Source organism: Sorex fumeus, unplaced genomic scaffold (assembly GCF_029834395.1).
Source record: "Sorex fumeus unplaced genomic scaffold, SorFum_2.1 ptg000254l, whole genome shotgun sequence".
Taxonomy (NCBI): domain Eukaryota; kingdom Metazoa; phylum Chordata; class Mammalia; order Eulipotyphla; family Soricidae; genus Sorex; species Sorex fumeus.
In genome coordinates, this window is record NW_026606311.1 from 1,023,057 (window position 1) to 1,041,733 (window position 18,677).

At 45.3% G+C, this 18,677-nt stretch overlaps 1 protein-coding gene across 2 annotated transcripts; it reads right to left on the reverse strand.

The window, feature by feature from the left end:
* Window positions 1-1,817: 1,817 nt before the first annotated feature.
* Window positions 1,818-12,643, reverse strand: ZNF639 (zinc finger protein 639). 2 transcript variants are annotated; one of them, XM_056109017.1, is made up of 5 exons: window positions 12,581-12,643; window positions 11,576-11,644; window positions 8,908-9,018; window positions 3,952-4,086; window positions 1,818-3,396 (listed from the first exon to the last, which is right to left on the reverse strand). In XM_056109017.1, the coding sequence occupies exons 2-5, from the start codon at window positions 11,631-11,633 to the stop codon at window positions 2,243-2,245; spliced, it is 1,458 nt and encodes a 485-aa protein (XP_055964992.1). In that variant the 5' UTR covers window positions 11,634-11,644; window positions 12,581-12,643; the 3' UTR covers window positions 1,818-2,242. The 2 variants fall into 2 exon arrangements, with proteins under 2 accessions (XP_055964992.1, XP_055964994.1); XM_056109019.1 differs by lacking the exon at window positions 3,952-4,086 and having other exon boundaries at window positions 12,581-12,642.
* Window positions 12,644-18,677: the final 6,034 nt, after the last annotated feature.

The window sequence follows — 18,677 nt, forward strand, 5'->3', positions numbered from 1 at the left end:
TTGAATACTGCCAGCTGCAATATTTATTAGATTTGAGGTCAGCAGAATTTCACCTTCTTGATACTATTTCAGAAGCTACTATTTGGAATTGTGGTTGTTGTGTCTCTCCCCCAACTCACAATCTGAAGTGCAGATCTCCAGTAGGTCAGAAGATGATTGCTGAGAGGATGGACAGTTAAGCTGAAGTTAAGATGAAGTCATCAGGGTAAGACCTATTCCAGTACTACTAGTGTCCTTATAAAAAGGGTGTTTTGTTCTCCCCTACCCCCAGGGGTTGTGCCTAATCCAGGGCCTCACAAACCACGGGAAGCGATCTGCTGCTGTCGCACATCAATGGTCAAAGGTGGACTACTGGGGACCAATGTAAACAGGAAGATCAGCTGAACATGAAGACGGCCACTTACAAGCCAAGGAAGCCTAGAACAGACTCTTCCTTCACAGCTCTCAGAAGGAACAAGTTATGCGCAACATTTCTATTTTAAACTTCTAGCTTCTAGAACTGTGAGCCAGTAAATTTGTTGTTTAGGCTAGCATAGTAATATAGTAATTTGTTTTGACATCAGCTGAATTATAAAAATTTATAGATTATTCCAGCAACCCATATTTCCCAGATCTTCCTAATTTTTAATTAATAATGCATTTTCTCTCAAATGATGACATCAGAAATTTGGGCTTACCTGCAATTACAGTAGTATAAATAAAATGTCAGAAGGTCATAAACTTGGAATGTTGCTTTAATTGTCTTGCCACCCTCTTACCAGTTCTTTCCTAAGTCCATCTTTTTGTTGGTTTTTTTTTTTTTTGGCCACACCTAGCAATGCTCAGGGCTGACTCCTGACTCTGTGCACAGGGATCACTCCTGGCAGGGCTCAGGGAACATTATGGAATGCTGGAGATCAAACCCTGGTTGGTTGCATTCAAGGCAAACACCATTCCTGCTGAACTACTTCTCCCGCTGTACTACTGGAAGCATCTTTACATTATTTAATACAGATACAGGGGCTAAAATAAAGTGAGAACTCAAAAACCAATCTTCTGGGGAGCTGAAAAGACAGCACAGGGTTAAGGCACACAGGGGCTAAGCCACTTCCCTTGCAATGCAGCCAACCCTGGTTTGAACCCCAGCACTGTATGTGGTTCTTGAAGCATCGCCAGGGGTCACTCCTGAGCAGAGACCTAAGGATGGCCCCTGAACATCATTGGTGCAGCCCAAAACTAAAAAACTAAAAGAACAATAACAGATATGCAAGGAAAACGTTTGCTTCCCACTGTGACAATGATCTCACAGTGTTATTTAAAAAATCACATTTAAAATGTTTCCTGATTGTCCTGGTAAATTACTGATGGCCAATGAAGGGTCTGACAGTATGGGATGACTCGGCCATAAAAGATACGCAAAAAAATCACGTAACTGGCTGCTGCATGGATGGATATGGAGAGTGTCATGCTGAGTCAAGGTAGAGGAGAAAGACCAATACAAAATGATCTCTCTGGAGGAGAGAATTTAACTGGGAGGAGGAAGGGCAGTTGACAGGCAGTCGAGTTACACATGACTGTCGGCAACAGTCCCATAAACCAGAGTGCCAAAAGTCATAAAAACGCGCCTCTCAAAGAGGCAGACCGGTGGGCAGGAGGCAAATGGGGCGCGAGCGCTGGTGCGGGAAGTGGCCACTGGCAAAGGGACTGCATGGAAACACTGTATGCCTGAAATAATAATAAAAATAATGACCATGGGTAACTGTGATTCACAGTGCCTACATCAAAAATAAAGGCAGGTCTGGGTTATTCATGGGATCATCAGCGGACTCCAAGTATAATCCGTTGCGGTTAGGTTGTGGCGGTAGAATACTTTAATGACATCAAACACAAACAACTGAGCTTCTCTCAAGTATAAAGAAAAAAACTCATAGCACCTATGGTAACGGACGGAAAACTGCAGTCTAGTTTCTTTAGTACACCTGTTTCTTATCAATTCATGGAATCAGCGAACACGCAAGAAACAGGATGATAGTCACCAAGAGTGGTTAAAACTGTAAAATAACATGCACTGAAAATACCACGCTTTGAATACAACTATATACCAAAAAATTTAACAATGCGAAAAAAACAGGACGATTAAAAAGAAATAATCTTATTGCCTATGCAAGACAATTCTCATAAGTGGAGGTAAAGACCGCCCATTTTAACATCTCAAAAAAGCACGACTTACTATTTTACATTAATATCATGAAAGCCAAAGAGATCAAGTCATCTCATGGACCGGCAAGTGGCTTATTAATTCCCTTTCATTTCCAAACCTCATCAAGCAGTCACTACACTTATGAGGTAAGTCAGTCGAATGCTTGAAATCTAGATGAATTTTAAGATCTTCAATCTGTCCCGTTGAATATTCACAGTATTGGCATAAATAAATCCCTTCGGACAAATGTGAATTTAGGTGTTTGCAATACTCCAGCATACTTGAAAACCCTTTGCCGCAGTCGTCACACACGTGAGGGAAAATTTTGGTATGTTCAATGGCAACATGCCTGTTGACATTTGTATGAAGCCGACTCCGAAAACCACACACCTGGCATACAAAGAAGTTTTTACATTTGTCAAAGGTGATTTTGCTCAAGAGGCTGTACTGCCCATGCTCTCCATTGTTATACTTGTCGCTCAGCTCGATTAACTTACACGCGTGCTCATTTACCACGTGGCTATGCAAGTCTTCTGGGTCATTCGTCTCATGCTCACAGAACTGACACAGGTACTGCTCATCGCAGCTGTGCTCCTGGAAGTGCAGGTACAGCTCGCTGCTCGAGGAGAACTGCACATCGCACTGCTCGCACCAGTAGAGGTGGTCACTGAAGTGCGTGTCTGCGATGTGCTGGCTGAGGTTCTCAAAGATCACCGTCTTGTAGTCACAGTATTTACAAATGTAGGGATCCTCTTCGTGGAGCTTGGCATGTTCGATCAGGAGCATGTTGGTAGAGAAGCTTTCCTTGCACACACGACACATATTCGAATCGGTGCGCTTGTGTTTCAGGATCATGTGCTGCTTCAAGTCAGAAAAATACTTGCTATTGAAGTCGCAGAGCTCGCACTTGTAGAGGCCGCTGCTATTGGCTCTCAGTAAAGGCCATTTCTGCTGGGCAGTCACGTTCAAAGCCTGGTTCTTGTCAAGAACTTTGCAAAGTTTAGCTGGGGGCTCCTCGTCGGTTTGGTCTTGGAGACTCTCCGAAGAATTGTTTTCTGTCTCTAGGTCATAATCTTCCGAAATCGCATGCACTTCCGCGGCAATCGGAACATCCTCAGCAGTGTGGACTTCTATGGGGCTCTCCTCCTGCGTGTGCTGGGTGACGGACTCGGGCGAGTCACACTCTTCGTCACAAATTTCAATATCGGCAGATTTTTCTGAAAAATGAAATAAACATCACCATTCCTGTGTGTGTGTGTGTGTGTGTGTATACACACACACACACATATATATATATTTTTTGCTTTTTTGGGGGTCACACCTGGTGATGCACAGGGGTTACTCCTGGCTCTGCACTCAGGAATTACCCCTGGCGGTGCTCAGGGGACCATCTGGGATGCTGGGAATCGAACCCGGGTCGGCTGTGTGCAAGGCAAAAGCCCTACCCACTGTACTATCGCTCCAGCCCCTGTATATACTTTTAAATGTGTATATATATTATGTACGTATATTTTATGTATACGTATATATATTTTAAAGGTTGTATTTTTAAAATCTTCTGGGCCACACTCGAGTCACCCTCAGTGCTGCTTGGGGCACGTGCTGGCAGGGATCTGAATCCAGACCGGGTGCCACTGCCCGAAGTCCTGGACTAACTCTCTGGTCCCTACTGACCAACTATACGATAACTGGCAAAAAGAAGATTATTTAGTGGTCATTTTTTCACAGATAAATGACAAGACATGCAGAGCCTCCGAGCGAAGCCTCCCCACCTGCAGAGAAGGCGGCGTGCTCCAGGCCTCTGAGCACAGGGCCGGGCAGCAGGCAGCTCTGAGGCTGACTTCGGAACTTTATTCCATCTGTAAATTTTGGCAACTCATTGCATGTTTCAGTATCAGAATCATCATCTGTAGTAAGAGATTTGGAAAAATATTTACATTAAACATTAAGACTGCACAAAATGTTCCGAATAAACTTTTGAATTTCAACAGGAACTAAGAAATCTTAGTTAGAAATCTTACTTAGAACTTAGAAATCTTAGCTAGAAAGAGATTTTCTGTGTTCTACAAAAACAGAAACACCTGCTTGAACAGGCACTTTCTTTTATTTCCATAAGCTCTTTGGTCCAGAGTATTTTTCTTTTTGGGTCACACCCGGTGATGCACAGGGGTTACTCCTGGCTCTGCACTCAGGAGTTACTCCTGGCAGTGCTCAGGGGACCATATGGAAAGCTGGGAATCGAACCTGGGTCGGCTGCATGCAAGGCAAATGCTCTGCCCTCTGTGCTACCTCTCCAGCCCCGGTCCAGAGTACTTTTTAAAATTAATTAAAAATTTTATTGATTTTTGGATTTGGGGGTCACACCTGGTGGTGCTGAGGGGACCGTGCCATGCAGGCATCAAACCCACGCCTCACACACGCAAAGTAATGCTTCCAGCTACCTCTGAGTCCCATATTTAGAAATTTTAAGTTTGAATTAGCCTGTATCAGTACTATGTGGTCCCAATATTTAAAAATTAACATTGTGGAAGTTGAAATACAGGTTAGTAGGAAAATGGGGCTTGATCATCACAATATGATTGTTTTCAACACACTTTAGCATGGTGTTGGGTTTACAGAAAATGCTGAAACACTATTCTAATTTAGCCTGAATTCAGCTTTTTCACCATTAACATCTCTCATCAGTATGGGCTGGAGCGATAGCACAGCGGTAGAGCACTTGCCTTGCACGCAGCCAGCCCAGCCAAGCCGGGTTCAGATTCCTCCGCCCCTCTCGGAGAGCCTGGCAAGCTACCATGAGTATCTCACCTGCCTGGCAGAGCCTGGCAAGCTCCCTGTGACATATTCTATATGCCAAAGACAGTGACAACAAGTCTCACAATGGAGACGTTACTGGGCCTGCTTGAGCAAATCCATGAACAGTGCTACATCAGTATGGTACATTTGTTACAATTAATAACCAATGTTGAGTAAGTTAATAACAAAAGTCCATACCCAGATTGCCTTAGTTTCTATCTAACGGTTTATTTCCCTTCCCAGGATTGCATCTTGGATGCCAAATCACAGTCGTTAGGTGGAAGCTGCAGCAATTTCTTACGATGGGACAGTTTCTCAGACTGTCTTTGTTTTTCACGGCCAGGACAGATTTGTAAAGTGCTACATGCAAGATGCCCTCTACTGAAATTCATAGTTTTTTCCCACAATGAGACCAGGATGATGGGCTACTGAAAGGCAGACCAGAGACACAAACTGCCATCTGTATATGAAGGTGGCCTACTAAAAATGTGATCTGTTTGCTAATGGTGACACTGATGACCTGGCTGAGGTGGTATTTATAAGGGTTCTTCACCATAAAGGTACCTTCACTTTTGTACTTTTGGCTTTTGTCTTATCCCTAATCCTTAAGAAAAGGGGGATAATCTTTCCTTTTTTCTCTTGCGATGCCAAGGGTTACGCGCTGCTCTACTACTGGGTCCCGGCCCTGACCCATGATCCCATGATCCACTGCTTCTAGATTTAGAAAAATGTACAGAGTCAGAAAAAGTAGAGAAAACACAGGCTGTGATGCAGGCAGAGGGAACACACCAGGCTCCACTGTGAGGAAGGAGTAGCTGTATTTTTGGGGGGTGAGGAAGGATGGTGTTTGGGTCACAACAGCTGTGCCCAGAAGTCACTCCTGGCTATGCTCTGGGGAGACTGAGTCTGGTGCGGGGACGGAAACAGGGCGAGCTGCAAGGAAGGCGAGAGTGTCTTACCTCTCCGCACAGGGATCTGGGATTCTTTTGTATCAATCTGTCTTCTCTTCCTCATTTAGTCCAGCATCGTAACTATCCAAGCATCAGTGAAGACTGCAGAGATTTACACTTTGCGCTGCAATTCAGTCCTATCCTCCCCTCTCTCTGCCAACTGTCCGGCTTTGAGTACTGGCGCTCTTCCTGCTGACCTCTGTGCTCCCCTGGTATGGTTCCCGCGTGCGTGTGCGAGCACACTTCAGCACCGTGAGCTGCTCCAGATTTCCCCTGTGCGCCTTTGGCATGCTCTGAGAGTGCGTCAGCATAAGTACACTTGTGTGGACCAATTTTCCAGTACTGTTAGTTGTTCCAGACTCATCCCATTTATTTTCTGACCTAAGACTAGAATCAGCATTCCTCCAAGAAACTTTCATTTCTTAAATCTGGAGAACAGTATTACGAGTCAAGATCTAGGTATGTTTCAAAGCAGTAATAATTAAAACAGCATGGTACTGGAACAAAGGCAGAACTGCAGACCAATGGAACAGGGTTGAATACACTGACATCTCACCTCAATCATATGATCATCTAATCTTTGATAAAGGTGCAAGTAATGTGAAGTGGAGTAAGGAAAGCCTCTTTAATAAATTGTGTTGGCATCACTGGATGGCTACATGCAAAAAAATAGGCTCAGAACTCTGCCTAACACCATGTACAAAAGTAAGATCAAAATGGATTAAAGACCTCAACATCAGACCAGAAACCATAAGGTACATTGAAGATAAAGTTGGCAAAACCCTCCATGACATTGAAGCTAATGCTATCTTCAAAGATGCCACGCCACTGGCCGAGCAAGTGAAAACAGAGATAGATAAATGGGACTATCTTAAACTAAGAAGCTTCTGCACCTCCAAAGAAACAGTGACCAAAATACAAAGACAGTCTACAGAATGGGAAAGGATATTCACCGAATACACATCTGACAAGGGGTTGATATCCAGGATATACAAAATACTGGTTAAACTCCACAAGAAGAAAACATCCAACCCCATCCAAAAATGGGGCAATGAAATGAACAGAAACTTTCTCAAAGAAGAAATCCGAATGGAAAAAAAGCACATGAGAAAATGCTCTACATCATTAATCATCAGGGAGATGCAGATCAAAACCACAATGAGATACCATCTCACACCTCAGAGACTGGCCCACATTCAAAAGAACAAAAGCAACAGATGCTGGCGTGGATGTGGCGAGAAAGGGACACTCCTTCACTGTTGGTGGGAATGTCCACTGGTTCAGCCCTTCTGGAAAACAGTATGGACGATTCTCAAAAAATTAGAAATTGAGCTCCCATTTGACCCAGCAATACCACTCCTGGGAATATATCCCAGAGAGGCAAAAATGTATAGTCGAAGTGACATCTGCACTTGTTTGTTCATTGCAGCACTCTTTACAATAGCCAGAAACTGGAAGAAACCTGAATGCCAGATGACTGGTTAAAGAAACTTTGGTACATCTACACAATGGAGTACTATGTAGCTCTTAGAAAAGATGAAGTCATGAAATTTACATACAAGTGGTACAATATGGAAAGTATCATGCTAAGCGAAATGAGTCAGAAAGAGAGGGATAGACATAGAAAGATTGCATTCATCTGGGGGATATAAAGTAACAAAATATGAGATTAATACCCAAGAATAGCTGAGATCAGCACCAGGAGGATTACTCCATAACTTAGAGGCCAGCCGGGTATCCTAGAGGAAAGGGCAGTTCAGATAGAGAAGGGAGCACCAAATAAAGGGTGTTAGGAGGATCCTCCCAGGAGGGGAGATGCATGTCGAAAGTAGACTATGGACTGAACATGTTTGCCACTCAATGCCTCTTTTGCAGACCACAACACCCAAAAGGAGAGAGAGAACACAGGGGATTGCCCTGCCACAGAGACAGGGGGGATGGGGGGATGGGGGTGGGAGGGATATTATCCATGGTGGTGGAAAATGGGCACTGGTGGAGGGATGGGTATCTGATCATTGTATAATCGAAACCCAAGCACAAAAAATTGTAAATATACAACTGTACCTCATGGTGTTTCACTAATTAAAATAAATAAATAAATAAATAAATAAATAAAAGATCTAGGTATGTTCAATGCTACTAGAATTAAGTATGTTCACGGTTCTTTCTTTTATGTCCTCTCGGCTAACAGCATAAAAATGTGGGTATCCTCTATCATCCCCATCGAGACATATCAGTATTACTGCATATATTTGTCTATATTATACAAACAACTTCTTGCTAATACCTGACTCAACATGGTCTTTAATAATTTGTATTTCTACACCTGTTTACAGAAGCTCAAGGGAACTCAGGGTTTTGGTGTCTATAAAGGTAAGGTAAAAGGCCCTCCCGTTGATCGTCGATTTGCTCGAGCGGGCCCAGTAACGTCTCCATTGGAGACTTTGTTGTTACTGTGTCTGGCATATCGAATAGTCTTGGTAGCTTGCCGGGCTCTCCGAGAGGGGCAGAGGAATCGAACTCGGGTCGGCCATGTTGGCCGCTTGTAAGGCGAACACCCTACCCACTGTGCTATCGCTATCGTGTACCCAATGCTCTGGATAAGTGTCAATAAAAGATGCAATATCATGAAAACGAAATTCTTCACTCTTTCTTCTTTCCACCCGTCAGTCTGCCATACTGAAGGCGGAGCTAAACCAAAGAACTGCAGCCAACATTATGCCTGACCTCTCCTTATGGCGCTCCCCTTCCACTCCTGCTTTGCCACCAATTCCGAGTTAACTGAAAGACTGAGGAGAACGCACTTTTTATTTCTATGTCAAATAATGCTAGCAATTAAAATTGTTTCTTTTTTTCCTCACAATACTTTCAAACACCTGCCTATTCTCAAACCATTCCTTTCACACACATTTTAGAATAGCAAGAAATTGAAATATGTAAAAGCAACTTAGGAAAAATTCTCTAAAAAAATATTAGACATACCTCTGTTGTCAAAATACTTTAAATCCGGTTGTCTTATGGAACAGACACTGTAACAGTGATCAGAAAAAATTCCATTGAATCCATCTGCAAATCTGCTTATTCCCGAAGAGTCTGGGCAGGAAATAAAATGGGCACACTTCAGACACGACTGACACACACTTAGTGAAGGGTGGCCTTCCCCCCACAACATAAACTGTTAAGAGTATTTGTGATCAAGCATTGTTTCCCTCAACTCTGAAAGCTCTTGTTTGCAGACTTGATACTGGCACTGAGTTTTATACAATTGCATACATTTTAAGTTATACAACTTAAAATATAACTGCCCCTTGGACAGACAGTAGAGGCGTTAGCCCTCCCCCAAGACGTCACTAAAGTTACGGTTGGTATTTGTGTGGACTGATTTCAGCAGCTCCAGAAGACACCAAAATCTACAGCTGCTCAAGGGCCTGGTGGGCCCCAGTACCTACACTTCTGCATCTGTTGTTGGCTGAAGATGGGAATGCAGAACCTGTGGCTAGGGGCAGCCAACAGTGCTGACCAGGGACACAGCCAGAGGTGTTCACTTGGATGGCCACGGTGTTCACGAGGGGCAGCCAATGGTGCTCACAGGGGACAGCCAATGGTCTCACCAGAAGCAGCCAACAAGGTTCACTTAAAACTCACAGAAGTGCATGAGCGCAGTTCCGACTTGAGTTTTTTTAAAAGTCAACTTTGAAGCACGAAAAAACACTGCCTTAGAGTCTAAATCCCACAAAATAAAAACGTGTGGTGAGTGTAAAGAATATTGAGTTAACTATCAGGCAGATCTGCAGGTCAGTGACGAGAAAGTATAACTTATTGGAAACCACCTGAAGACCAGTGAGGGGTATCAAGCAGCCATTTAAACCTTGGTGGGAGGACGGGGAGTTGTAAACTCAGTTTCATTTCCTTTGATCTGAAGAATACGTAGGCTGGGTGGGTTGCCATGTGAAGACCTAAGGTCCTAATATCTGTTTCTGTGTGGATGGTGAGAGAAAAGACCTCCTTCCAAACCCGAGTACCAAGGTGGCCCCGATGCAGGCTGACGCTAGGCTTGCCTCAGTGTCCCAAATGAGGCAAAAATACCCAGCGGAAAAGCCAACTGCATACCTATGATCACTGCAGCGCTATTCATAATTGCCGGACTCTGGAAACAACCCGAGTGTCCGAGAACAGATGACTGGATAAAGAAACTATGGTTTGTACAGTGTATAGATACACATTGTATATACACCTACACAATGGAATACTATGCAGCCATTAGGAAAAATGAAGTCATGAAATTTGCTTCTACAGGGATGGATTGATGGATGGATGGACAGTCATGAAGACTATCATGCAGAGTGAAATGAGTCAGAGGGAGAGACACAGAAAGACTGCATTCATTTGTAGGATACCCCCCACCCCTGCCAAAAATTAAAACAAACCACAGTATGAGAATAACACCCAAAGACAATAGAAACGGCCAAGAGGACCAGGTCATGGTAGGAAACTTGCCACAAGCTGTGGAGAATAAAATTAGGACAGACAAGGGACCACAAGGACAATGATACTTGGAAAGGATCACTATGGACAGGAACTAAGCGCTGAAAGGCGGTAGAAGGATATACATGCAACCTTTCAGTGCCTGCATTGCAAACCATAATGCCCAAAAGAGAAGGAGAGGGAGAGGGATAAGGGTAGGGGTTGGGGTAGTGGGGCTGTCACAGAGACAGGCTGGGAGTGGTGGTGGAGTCGGGGACTGGGGGTGGTGGTGAGAGTGGTGGTGGGAAACTGCACTGGTGAAGAGAGGGGCGTCAGAACATTGTATGACTGAAACCCAATCAGGAACAACTTTGTAACTGTACCTTTGTTTAACTGAATCTCATGACGATCCAAATAAACAAACAAAACGCAAGCCCCCCTCCACCAAAAGACTTCCTTGCACAGCCAGCCTCAAAGAATCTAAAATTGCACTATCAAAAAAAAAAATTGACAAAAAAGAGAAGTCAAATAGTTTTACTTAGAAAATGAAAGGAGAGAAGGAGAGTGTTCATAAAGTAAAGGAAGAGGAATCACAACACTCCAAGGCGCCTCCAGAATGCAGAGTACCTCATGTCAAAAGAAGAGGCCACACACGATGGTATGCGCCAAAGCTGGCTTTTCTTTTTCTTTCTTTTTTTTTTTTTTGCTTTTTGGGTCACACCCGGCAATGCACAGGGGTTACTCCTGGCTCATGCACTTCTGGCGGTGCTCAGGGGACCATATGGGATGCTGGGAATCGAACCTGGGTTGGCTGCATGCAAGGCAAATGCCCTACCCGCTGTGCTATCGCTCCAGCCCCAAAGCTGGCATTTCTGAAAACAACGTACAGGAGAAAGATTCTCCCCAAGGATACAAAATATTTCCTCCCCATAGAACATCAGGCCTTTAGCACAAACTTGACAAATGCCTCAGATACCTCGCTTTAAATACAAATCATGAAGGATTAAATAACAAATACAGAGTTCTGATGTGTGCCTGGCACCTAGTGGGCAATGAGGAACAAACAGACAGCTTATTTACAGGTGACTTGTTAAAAACGAAACCTCCAAACATTTCTGAGAGAATACATGGGACTACACGTGCATGGCAATTAATCCCCGGCCCTTGTAAAATACTCAACACTGACCTGAATAACGAGAAGGATGTAACGTCTTCCTTTTTCTTTTCTTAGGGTATTCATTCATATCTTTTCAATCTAAAAATGAGAAAAGTCAAGAAATCTCTTACAAAGAAATATACTGTTACAAAAATCACTTCTGATCAAAGACTTTACTGGTAATAAGAAATGTGTCAACAACAACAAAAACTGTCACACAAAAATCTGTTTCATAAGAAAATTGTTTAAAAACACCACTGACACATTATTAGATATTTTTGTTTGGAGCACATTTGAAGATAGGACACCAACTTCTGTGTTCTTCCCTGATGAGCCCAGGAGGTCTTTTCAAATGCAGATGATTATCCAGTGACAGGCAAAGGAGACAGCTCAAAGCCTGGAGAAATAGGGCTAGGGCTCTTGGGAAGTATGCGGCTGACCAGGGTTCACTCCCCAGCACCACAGAGTACCAAGCCACGTCAGGAGTGATCCCTGAGCACTATATAAATAAATAAATAAATACACACACACACACACACACACACACACACGTATATACATAAATTTATATAGTTACAAATCTATATTGATCTTTTGGCTTCCAGGAAACAATAACTCAGAACCCAATTTTTGTGTTTGGGGTGCCGGGAGGGGTTACCCAAGCAGTGCTCTGGGCCTGAACACGAGCTGCTGCTCAAACCCAGAGGAAGTGCTCGGGAACATGGTGTTGAGTCATGGGGTGCCAGACACACAGCACGTGCCTCACCCCCTGCCCACAGCATCCACGTTTCCAGGGAAACAGCCTAGGGGTCAAGCCTGGAGAGCAAGTACTGCACACACAAGCTCTGGGTGAGTCCTCCACACCCTGACCCCCCAGAGCCCCCCGGGAAAGACCCTCAGCAACAGGCTGGGACAGCACCCCCCTCGGTATCCCCACTTCATTTTCTTTCTTATCACGATCACATCTGACATTCTGAGGAAAGGAGAACTGCACAGCACCAGCATATCATCAAATTCCCAAAGCCGTCTACGTACTTGGTATAGTTCTTAATACTGAAGCGAGGAAGTTAATTCCAGGATGGTTTTCAGAGGGTTACAGAAATTTCTGTAAAAAAGCAAAACAAAAATCATATAAGCAAAAAACTCATGTAAGTTTATGTATGAGATTCAAGAATACAATGGTTATCAAACCTTTAATAAGCTAAAGTTGTACAGCAATAATTCAAGGAAAATAATTTTTTGAATGCACAATATATTAAGTACTTAATATTTACACTGATAAACAGGTTAAGTATAAACACCACCTTCTGTCTTTTGTCGGGGGACACACCTGATAGTACACACCTGTCAGTGCTCAGGGGTTACTCCTTACTCTGCACTCAGGAATCACTCCTGGTGGGCTCGGTGGACCATACGGGATCCGAGGGATCGAACCTGCGTCAACTGCAATCGAGGCAAGCATCTTACCCACGATATTGTTGCCTGGCCCCAAAACATCGTATTTCTTTGAAATTAATATATAGTCTAAAGCTATTACCGTGTTTCAGTTTCAATTACAAGTCTTCACTAATTTACTGAGTAATGAAACCAAAAATGTTGAAACACAGACCAAAAATCACAGGCTTTTAAATCGCCTAGGCCTATATGACTTAATAGCAGAACTGTCACTGTCACTGTCCTCCCGCTGTTTATCGATTTTCTCGAGCGGGCCCAGTAATATCTCCATGGTGAGACTTTGTTGTTACTGCGTTTGGCATATCGAATACGTCAAAGGTAGCGTGCCAGGCTTTGCCGTGCGGGCGAGATACTCTCGGTAGCATGCCGGGCTCTCCGAGAGGGGCGGAGGAATCGAACTCGGGTTGGCCAGGCCGGCCACGTCCAAGGCAAATGCCCCACCACTGTGCTATCCCTCCAGCCCAAAAGCAGAACAATCACCATAATTTACGGAACACCCCGTCTACATTCATATTTAACTCAGTGATATGCAAATCCCACAACGTTTCTCAAAACAGATAATCATCCCTTGTTACTGATGAGGAAAACTCAGACACTTAATGGTAGGATGGGAATTTGAAAAACACCAATAATTTTAAACTCCATGCCATGAGTCCATTTGCTTTTATTTTTTCTGGCCATGCTGGTGACGGAGCCGAGTTACTGGTGCTCTGGGGCTGACCCCTAACGGTTCCCTTTCCACTGAGGCACCAGGTGGGTAGGAAGGGGCAGAAGAGGAAACGCTGTGTCAGATTTTCTCAGCCAGCAGAGTATAATACTTTCCCTATCATCCAGGTGATTTCGACAGCAGGCAGAACTTGACGTCATTACTAAGACCACCTAATTTCAAGCGGCGAGGTATGTATGTAAGGGGGACACACGACTGTTGCTGTTTTTTTGGTGTAGGAATAAGCTCAGGGTTTATCCCTGGCTCTGGGCTCAGGACAGACTCCTGGTGAACTCAAGGGACCATATGCAGTGCTGGGAACTGAATCCTGATCAGCCACATGCTCCGCAAAGGTCTCAACCCCTGTATATCCCTGGCGCTCGTGCATATACTACTTTTGCTGCTTCTAAATCCCTGGTATGATTAGCACCACAGGTGATCAGATAGAACTTTTTTGATTTATTGGGCGTCTTCCTGACCCTAATTTGATAGTATCTTTACATCCTGTGAGGTACGGGGAAGAGTGCCGAACATAGATAAAGGGACAGTTAGGATGACCTGTCAGTACCTATATTGCAAACCATAAGCACCAGGAGAAAGGAGAGAGAAAGAAGAAAAGTGCTCGCCATAGAGGCAGGCTGGGCAAGGGGTGAGGGATGGGGATAGTGGTGGGAAATGTACACAGGTGAAGGGATGGGTACTGGAGCACTGTGACTGAAACCCAATCATGAACAACTCTGTAATTATGTATCTCACAGTGATTCAATTTAAAAAATATAATTAAAACAAGTCCAGAACAAAAGAGGGGAGAGAGGGGGGAGGGGGAGGGAGGGAGAGAGAGGGGGAGAGAGAGGGAGAGGGAGAGGGAGAGGGAGAGGGGGAGAGAGAGAGAGAGAGAGAGAGAGAGCGAGCGCTGTGAAAAGTCCGCTACACCACAGAAGCAGCGATGGATGGCTCATCTTCCGACTGCTGCGTTCTGAAGGGCTCCTTATTTGCGAGCAGATCTCCTTTGTTAATCACCGTGCCAGCGGGCTGCATCTTCAGGAAAGGGAGTCACCCAAAGAAGCGCACGAGAATTTATAGAAACAGCACCTCCTCCTATATAGTCTGACGTCACAGCATCCTGGAGCCCATCTCAAAAAGTGCATTCAAGAATTCATTATTATTATTATTATTTTTGAAGTAAAATCTGCTCGGCTGAAGCAATAGTATAGCCAGCAGGCAGGGTGCTTGCCTTGCTTGTAGCTAGCCTAGGTTGACTCTCCAGCATCCCATATGGTCCTCCAAGCATGGCCAGGAGTAATTTCTGAGTGCAGAGCCAGGAATAAGCCCTGAGCCCACCAGGCATGGCTCCAAAGGGGAAAAAATAAAATAAAAACTGCCTTGACGTTGCTGTCCTAGAGGAATTTTCAAGCCTAGCTCCCAGCAGTGGTGAGGGCTCCTCCTGCTGGTGCCTGGGGTACAGGACCGCAGCCAGGCCTCCTGCACGCAAAGCTGAGCGAGCACAGGGCACTAAGCTCCAGCTTCAGCCCAAAGCTCAACCTCTAGTTCTACTTGTATTTCTGTGCCAAGAGCAGTGGTGCCAAGGACGGAACCCGGGCGTCCAGCATGTAAAGCACGCTTAGTCCAGGGGGCCCTCTCGGCCTTCCAAGACCTCTTCTGTACATTTCTAGAATTCACACTACCTACAGCATCGTAATTCATGTTCTAAACACTCCGGTGTCAGGGAAAACACTGAAAACCATTAGCCAAGCATCTCAGAGTAGCTTCTTGCTATTTCGGAACACAACACAAATTCTCTGGTACCGAAGCATAAACAGAAAAGGAAACCCAGCGAGGCAAGACAGCACGGTCACAGCTTGGCAGGGGTCGTGCTGTCTTGGCGGTCAAGGTGGTCCGAGCTGAGGACCACCTTGACTGGAAGGGACTGATGCTTTGGCAGACCTTCCAACTGGACGACTAGATGTCCACTCAAAACCAAAAAGGTGCTGGCCAGCCTTCATTTCAGACAACTTTTTAATGTGCCTTCATGACGACAAGAGGTTTGGCTTTTTACTCTGGCAAGCCAATGTCTACACTTGCTCACTAGTACTCTTCACGAAGGTTCTGGAGTCTTCTGTGGGGTGGGGAGAAGGAGGTGAAGATGGAACTCGGGCTCTCACACGTACATCGGCAAGGGGCATTACCACGTCTTCAGGAAGATTTTGACCCTCCCCGCCCCCCAACTTATCATTCACCCCCCAGACCCTTGCTCACGTAAATAAACAAAACCAAACCCAAACAAACAAACACACCCAGCAATCGGGGTGGAGATACTACAGCAGGGTAGGGTGCTTGCCTTGCATGCCGCTGAACCAGGTTCAATCCCTAGCACCCCCAGGAGTAAACACTTGATCCCTGGTGCACACACAGTCCGGAAGCACCACCAGGAGACCCCTGCCCCCCCAGCACCAAGCTACTCCCAGCTTGGTGCACTGCTTGTGCTCAAAGCAAAAAAAATTACCGAGATCATTTGCCATCTATTCACTCAGAAAAAAAATCACTTAACATTTTCCCATCTCAGGCACCACCGGGGTTCACACCTAAGCAACAGTCAGTAATAGCCCTGGACTAGAGCTGGTGACCCAAACCCACCCAACTCGCCCAAGCAAATTAACACCCAGACTATGTCAACATGCCAACTGTTTTCCTTCTCTCCTCAGGCTTATATACTCTCCATTTACAAAATTATTACGGGAATTAAATTTTTTTAAATTAAAAACCGCTGACTCAGTAGGGGTAGAACACTTGCCTTGTGTGAGGCCCTGAGTTACAAAAAGGAAAAAAAAAGTGTCATTTAGAGGATGTGGCTCACCCATAAATATCTGCCTTGCACGTGTGAGGGTTTGGTCCCCAGCCCCGAAAAAGGGGGGCTTTTAAAAATGAAGCCTCTACATGTAGTTTTTCACCTGCCATTTGTTCTCAACAGTGAAATTATTTTTTTTTTGTTGTGCAGGAAACACTACACATAATTGGCGGTTGACAAATCAGATAATTTTTTTTTTAAATTTTAAATATCTGGGGGGATGCCAGGTATTGAACCCATATCTCAGACATGAAAGGCTTGCCTTTTACTACCAAGCCACTTCCCTCATCCCCGATGAATCTTGTATTTTTTTTTAGTGCTTCTTTTTTTTTTGTGCCAGGTAAACATGAGTTAGGAAGAAGACATGCTTTTCCACCCAAAAGTTCTCCTTAATGAGGTCGAGTCTTAACAGGGCATCTGCACTCTCGTTTTAGAAGCAACATTCATTTCCCGGACTCTTGAACAACTCAAACACACACACAAAGGTAGCAGGCAAGCGTGGCCCATTGTCCGACCGTCCTCCGACTGACACACACACACACACACACACCAGGCAAGCATGGCCCGTTAAACAACACACACACACACCAGGCAAGTGTGGTCCATTAAACAACACACATACACATACACACATACCAGGCAAGTGTGGCCCGTTAAACCACACACAAACCAGGCAGGCATGGCCCATCAAACAACACACACACACACACACACGAAGGTAGCAGGCAAGTGTGGCCCATTGTCCAACCGTCCTCCTATTGATACACACACACACACACACACACACACACACACACCAGGCAAGGGTGGTCCATTAAACAACACACACATACACACACACACCAGGCAAGTGTGGCCCATTAAACCACACACACACCCCCCCTGAAGCAAGCATGGCCCATTAAACAACACACACATACACACACCAGGCAAGTGCGGCCTGTTATACCACCCACCCACACACACACACACACACACCCCTCAAGCAAGCGTGGCCCATTAAACAACACACACACACACACACATACACACATACCAGGCAAGTGTGGCCCATTAAACCACACACACACCAGGCAGGCATAGCCCATCAAACAACACACACACACGCACACACAGAGGAAGGTAGCAGGCAAGCGTGGCCCATTATCCGACCGTCCTCCGACTGATACACACACGCGCGCACACACACACACACACACACCAGGCAAGCGTGGTCCATTAAACACACACACACACACACACACACACACACCCAGGCAAGTGTGGCCCGTTAAACAACACACATACACATACACACATACCAGGCAAGTGTGGCCCGTTAAACCACACACAAACCAGGCGGGCATGGCCCATCAAACAACACACACACACACACACACACACACACACACATGAAGGTAGCAGGCAAGTGTGGCCCATTATCCAACCATCCTCCTATTGATACACACACACGCACACACACACACACACACACACACCAGGCAAGGGTGGTCCATTAAACAACACACACATACACACACACCAGGCAAGCATGGCACACATACCAGGCAAGTGTGGCCTGTTAAACTACACACAAACCAGGCGGGCATGGCCCATCAAACAACACACACACATGAAGGTAGCAGGCAAGTGTGGCCCATTATCCAACCATCCTCCTATTGATACACACACACGCACACACGCACACACACACACACACCAGGCAAGGGTGGTCCATTAAACAACACACACATACACACACACCGGGCAAGCATGGCCCGTTAAACAACACACACCAGGCATGTGTGGCCCGTTAAACAACACACATACACACATACCAGGCAAGTGTGGCCTGTTAAACCACACACAAACCAGGCAGGCATGGCCCATCAAACAACACACACGAAGGTAGCAGGCAAGTGTGGCCCATTATCCAACTGTCCTCCTATTGATACACACACACACACACACACACACACACCAGGCAAGGGTGGTCCATTAAACAACACACACATACACACACACACCAGGCAAGTGTAGCCCATTAAACCACACACACACCCCCCCTCAAGCAAGCGTGGCCCATTAAACAACACACACATACACACACACACCAGGCAAGTGCGGCCTGTTATACCACCCACCCA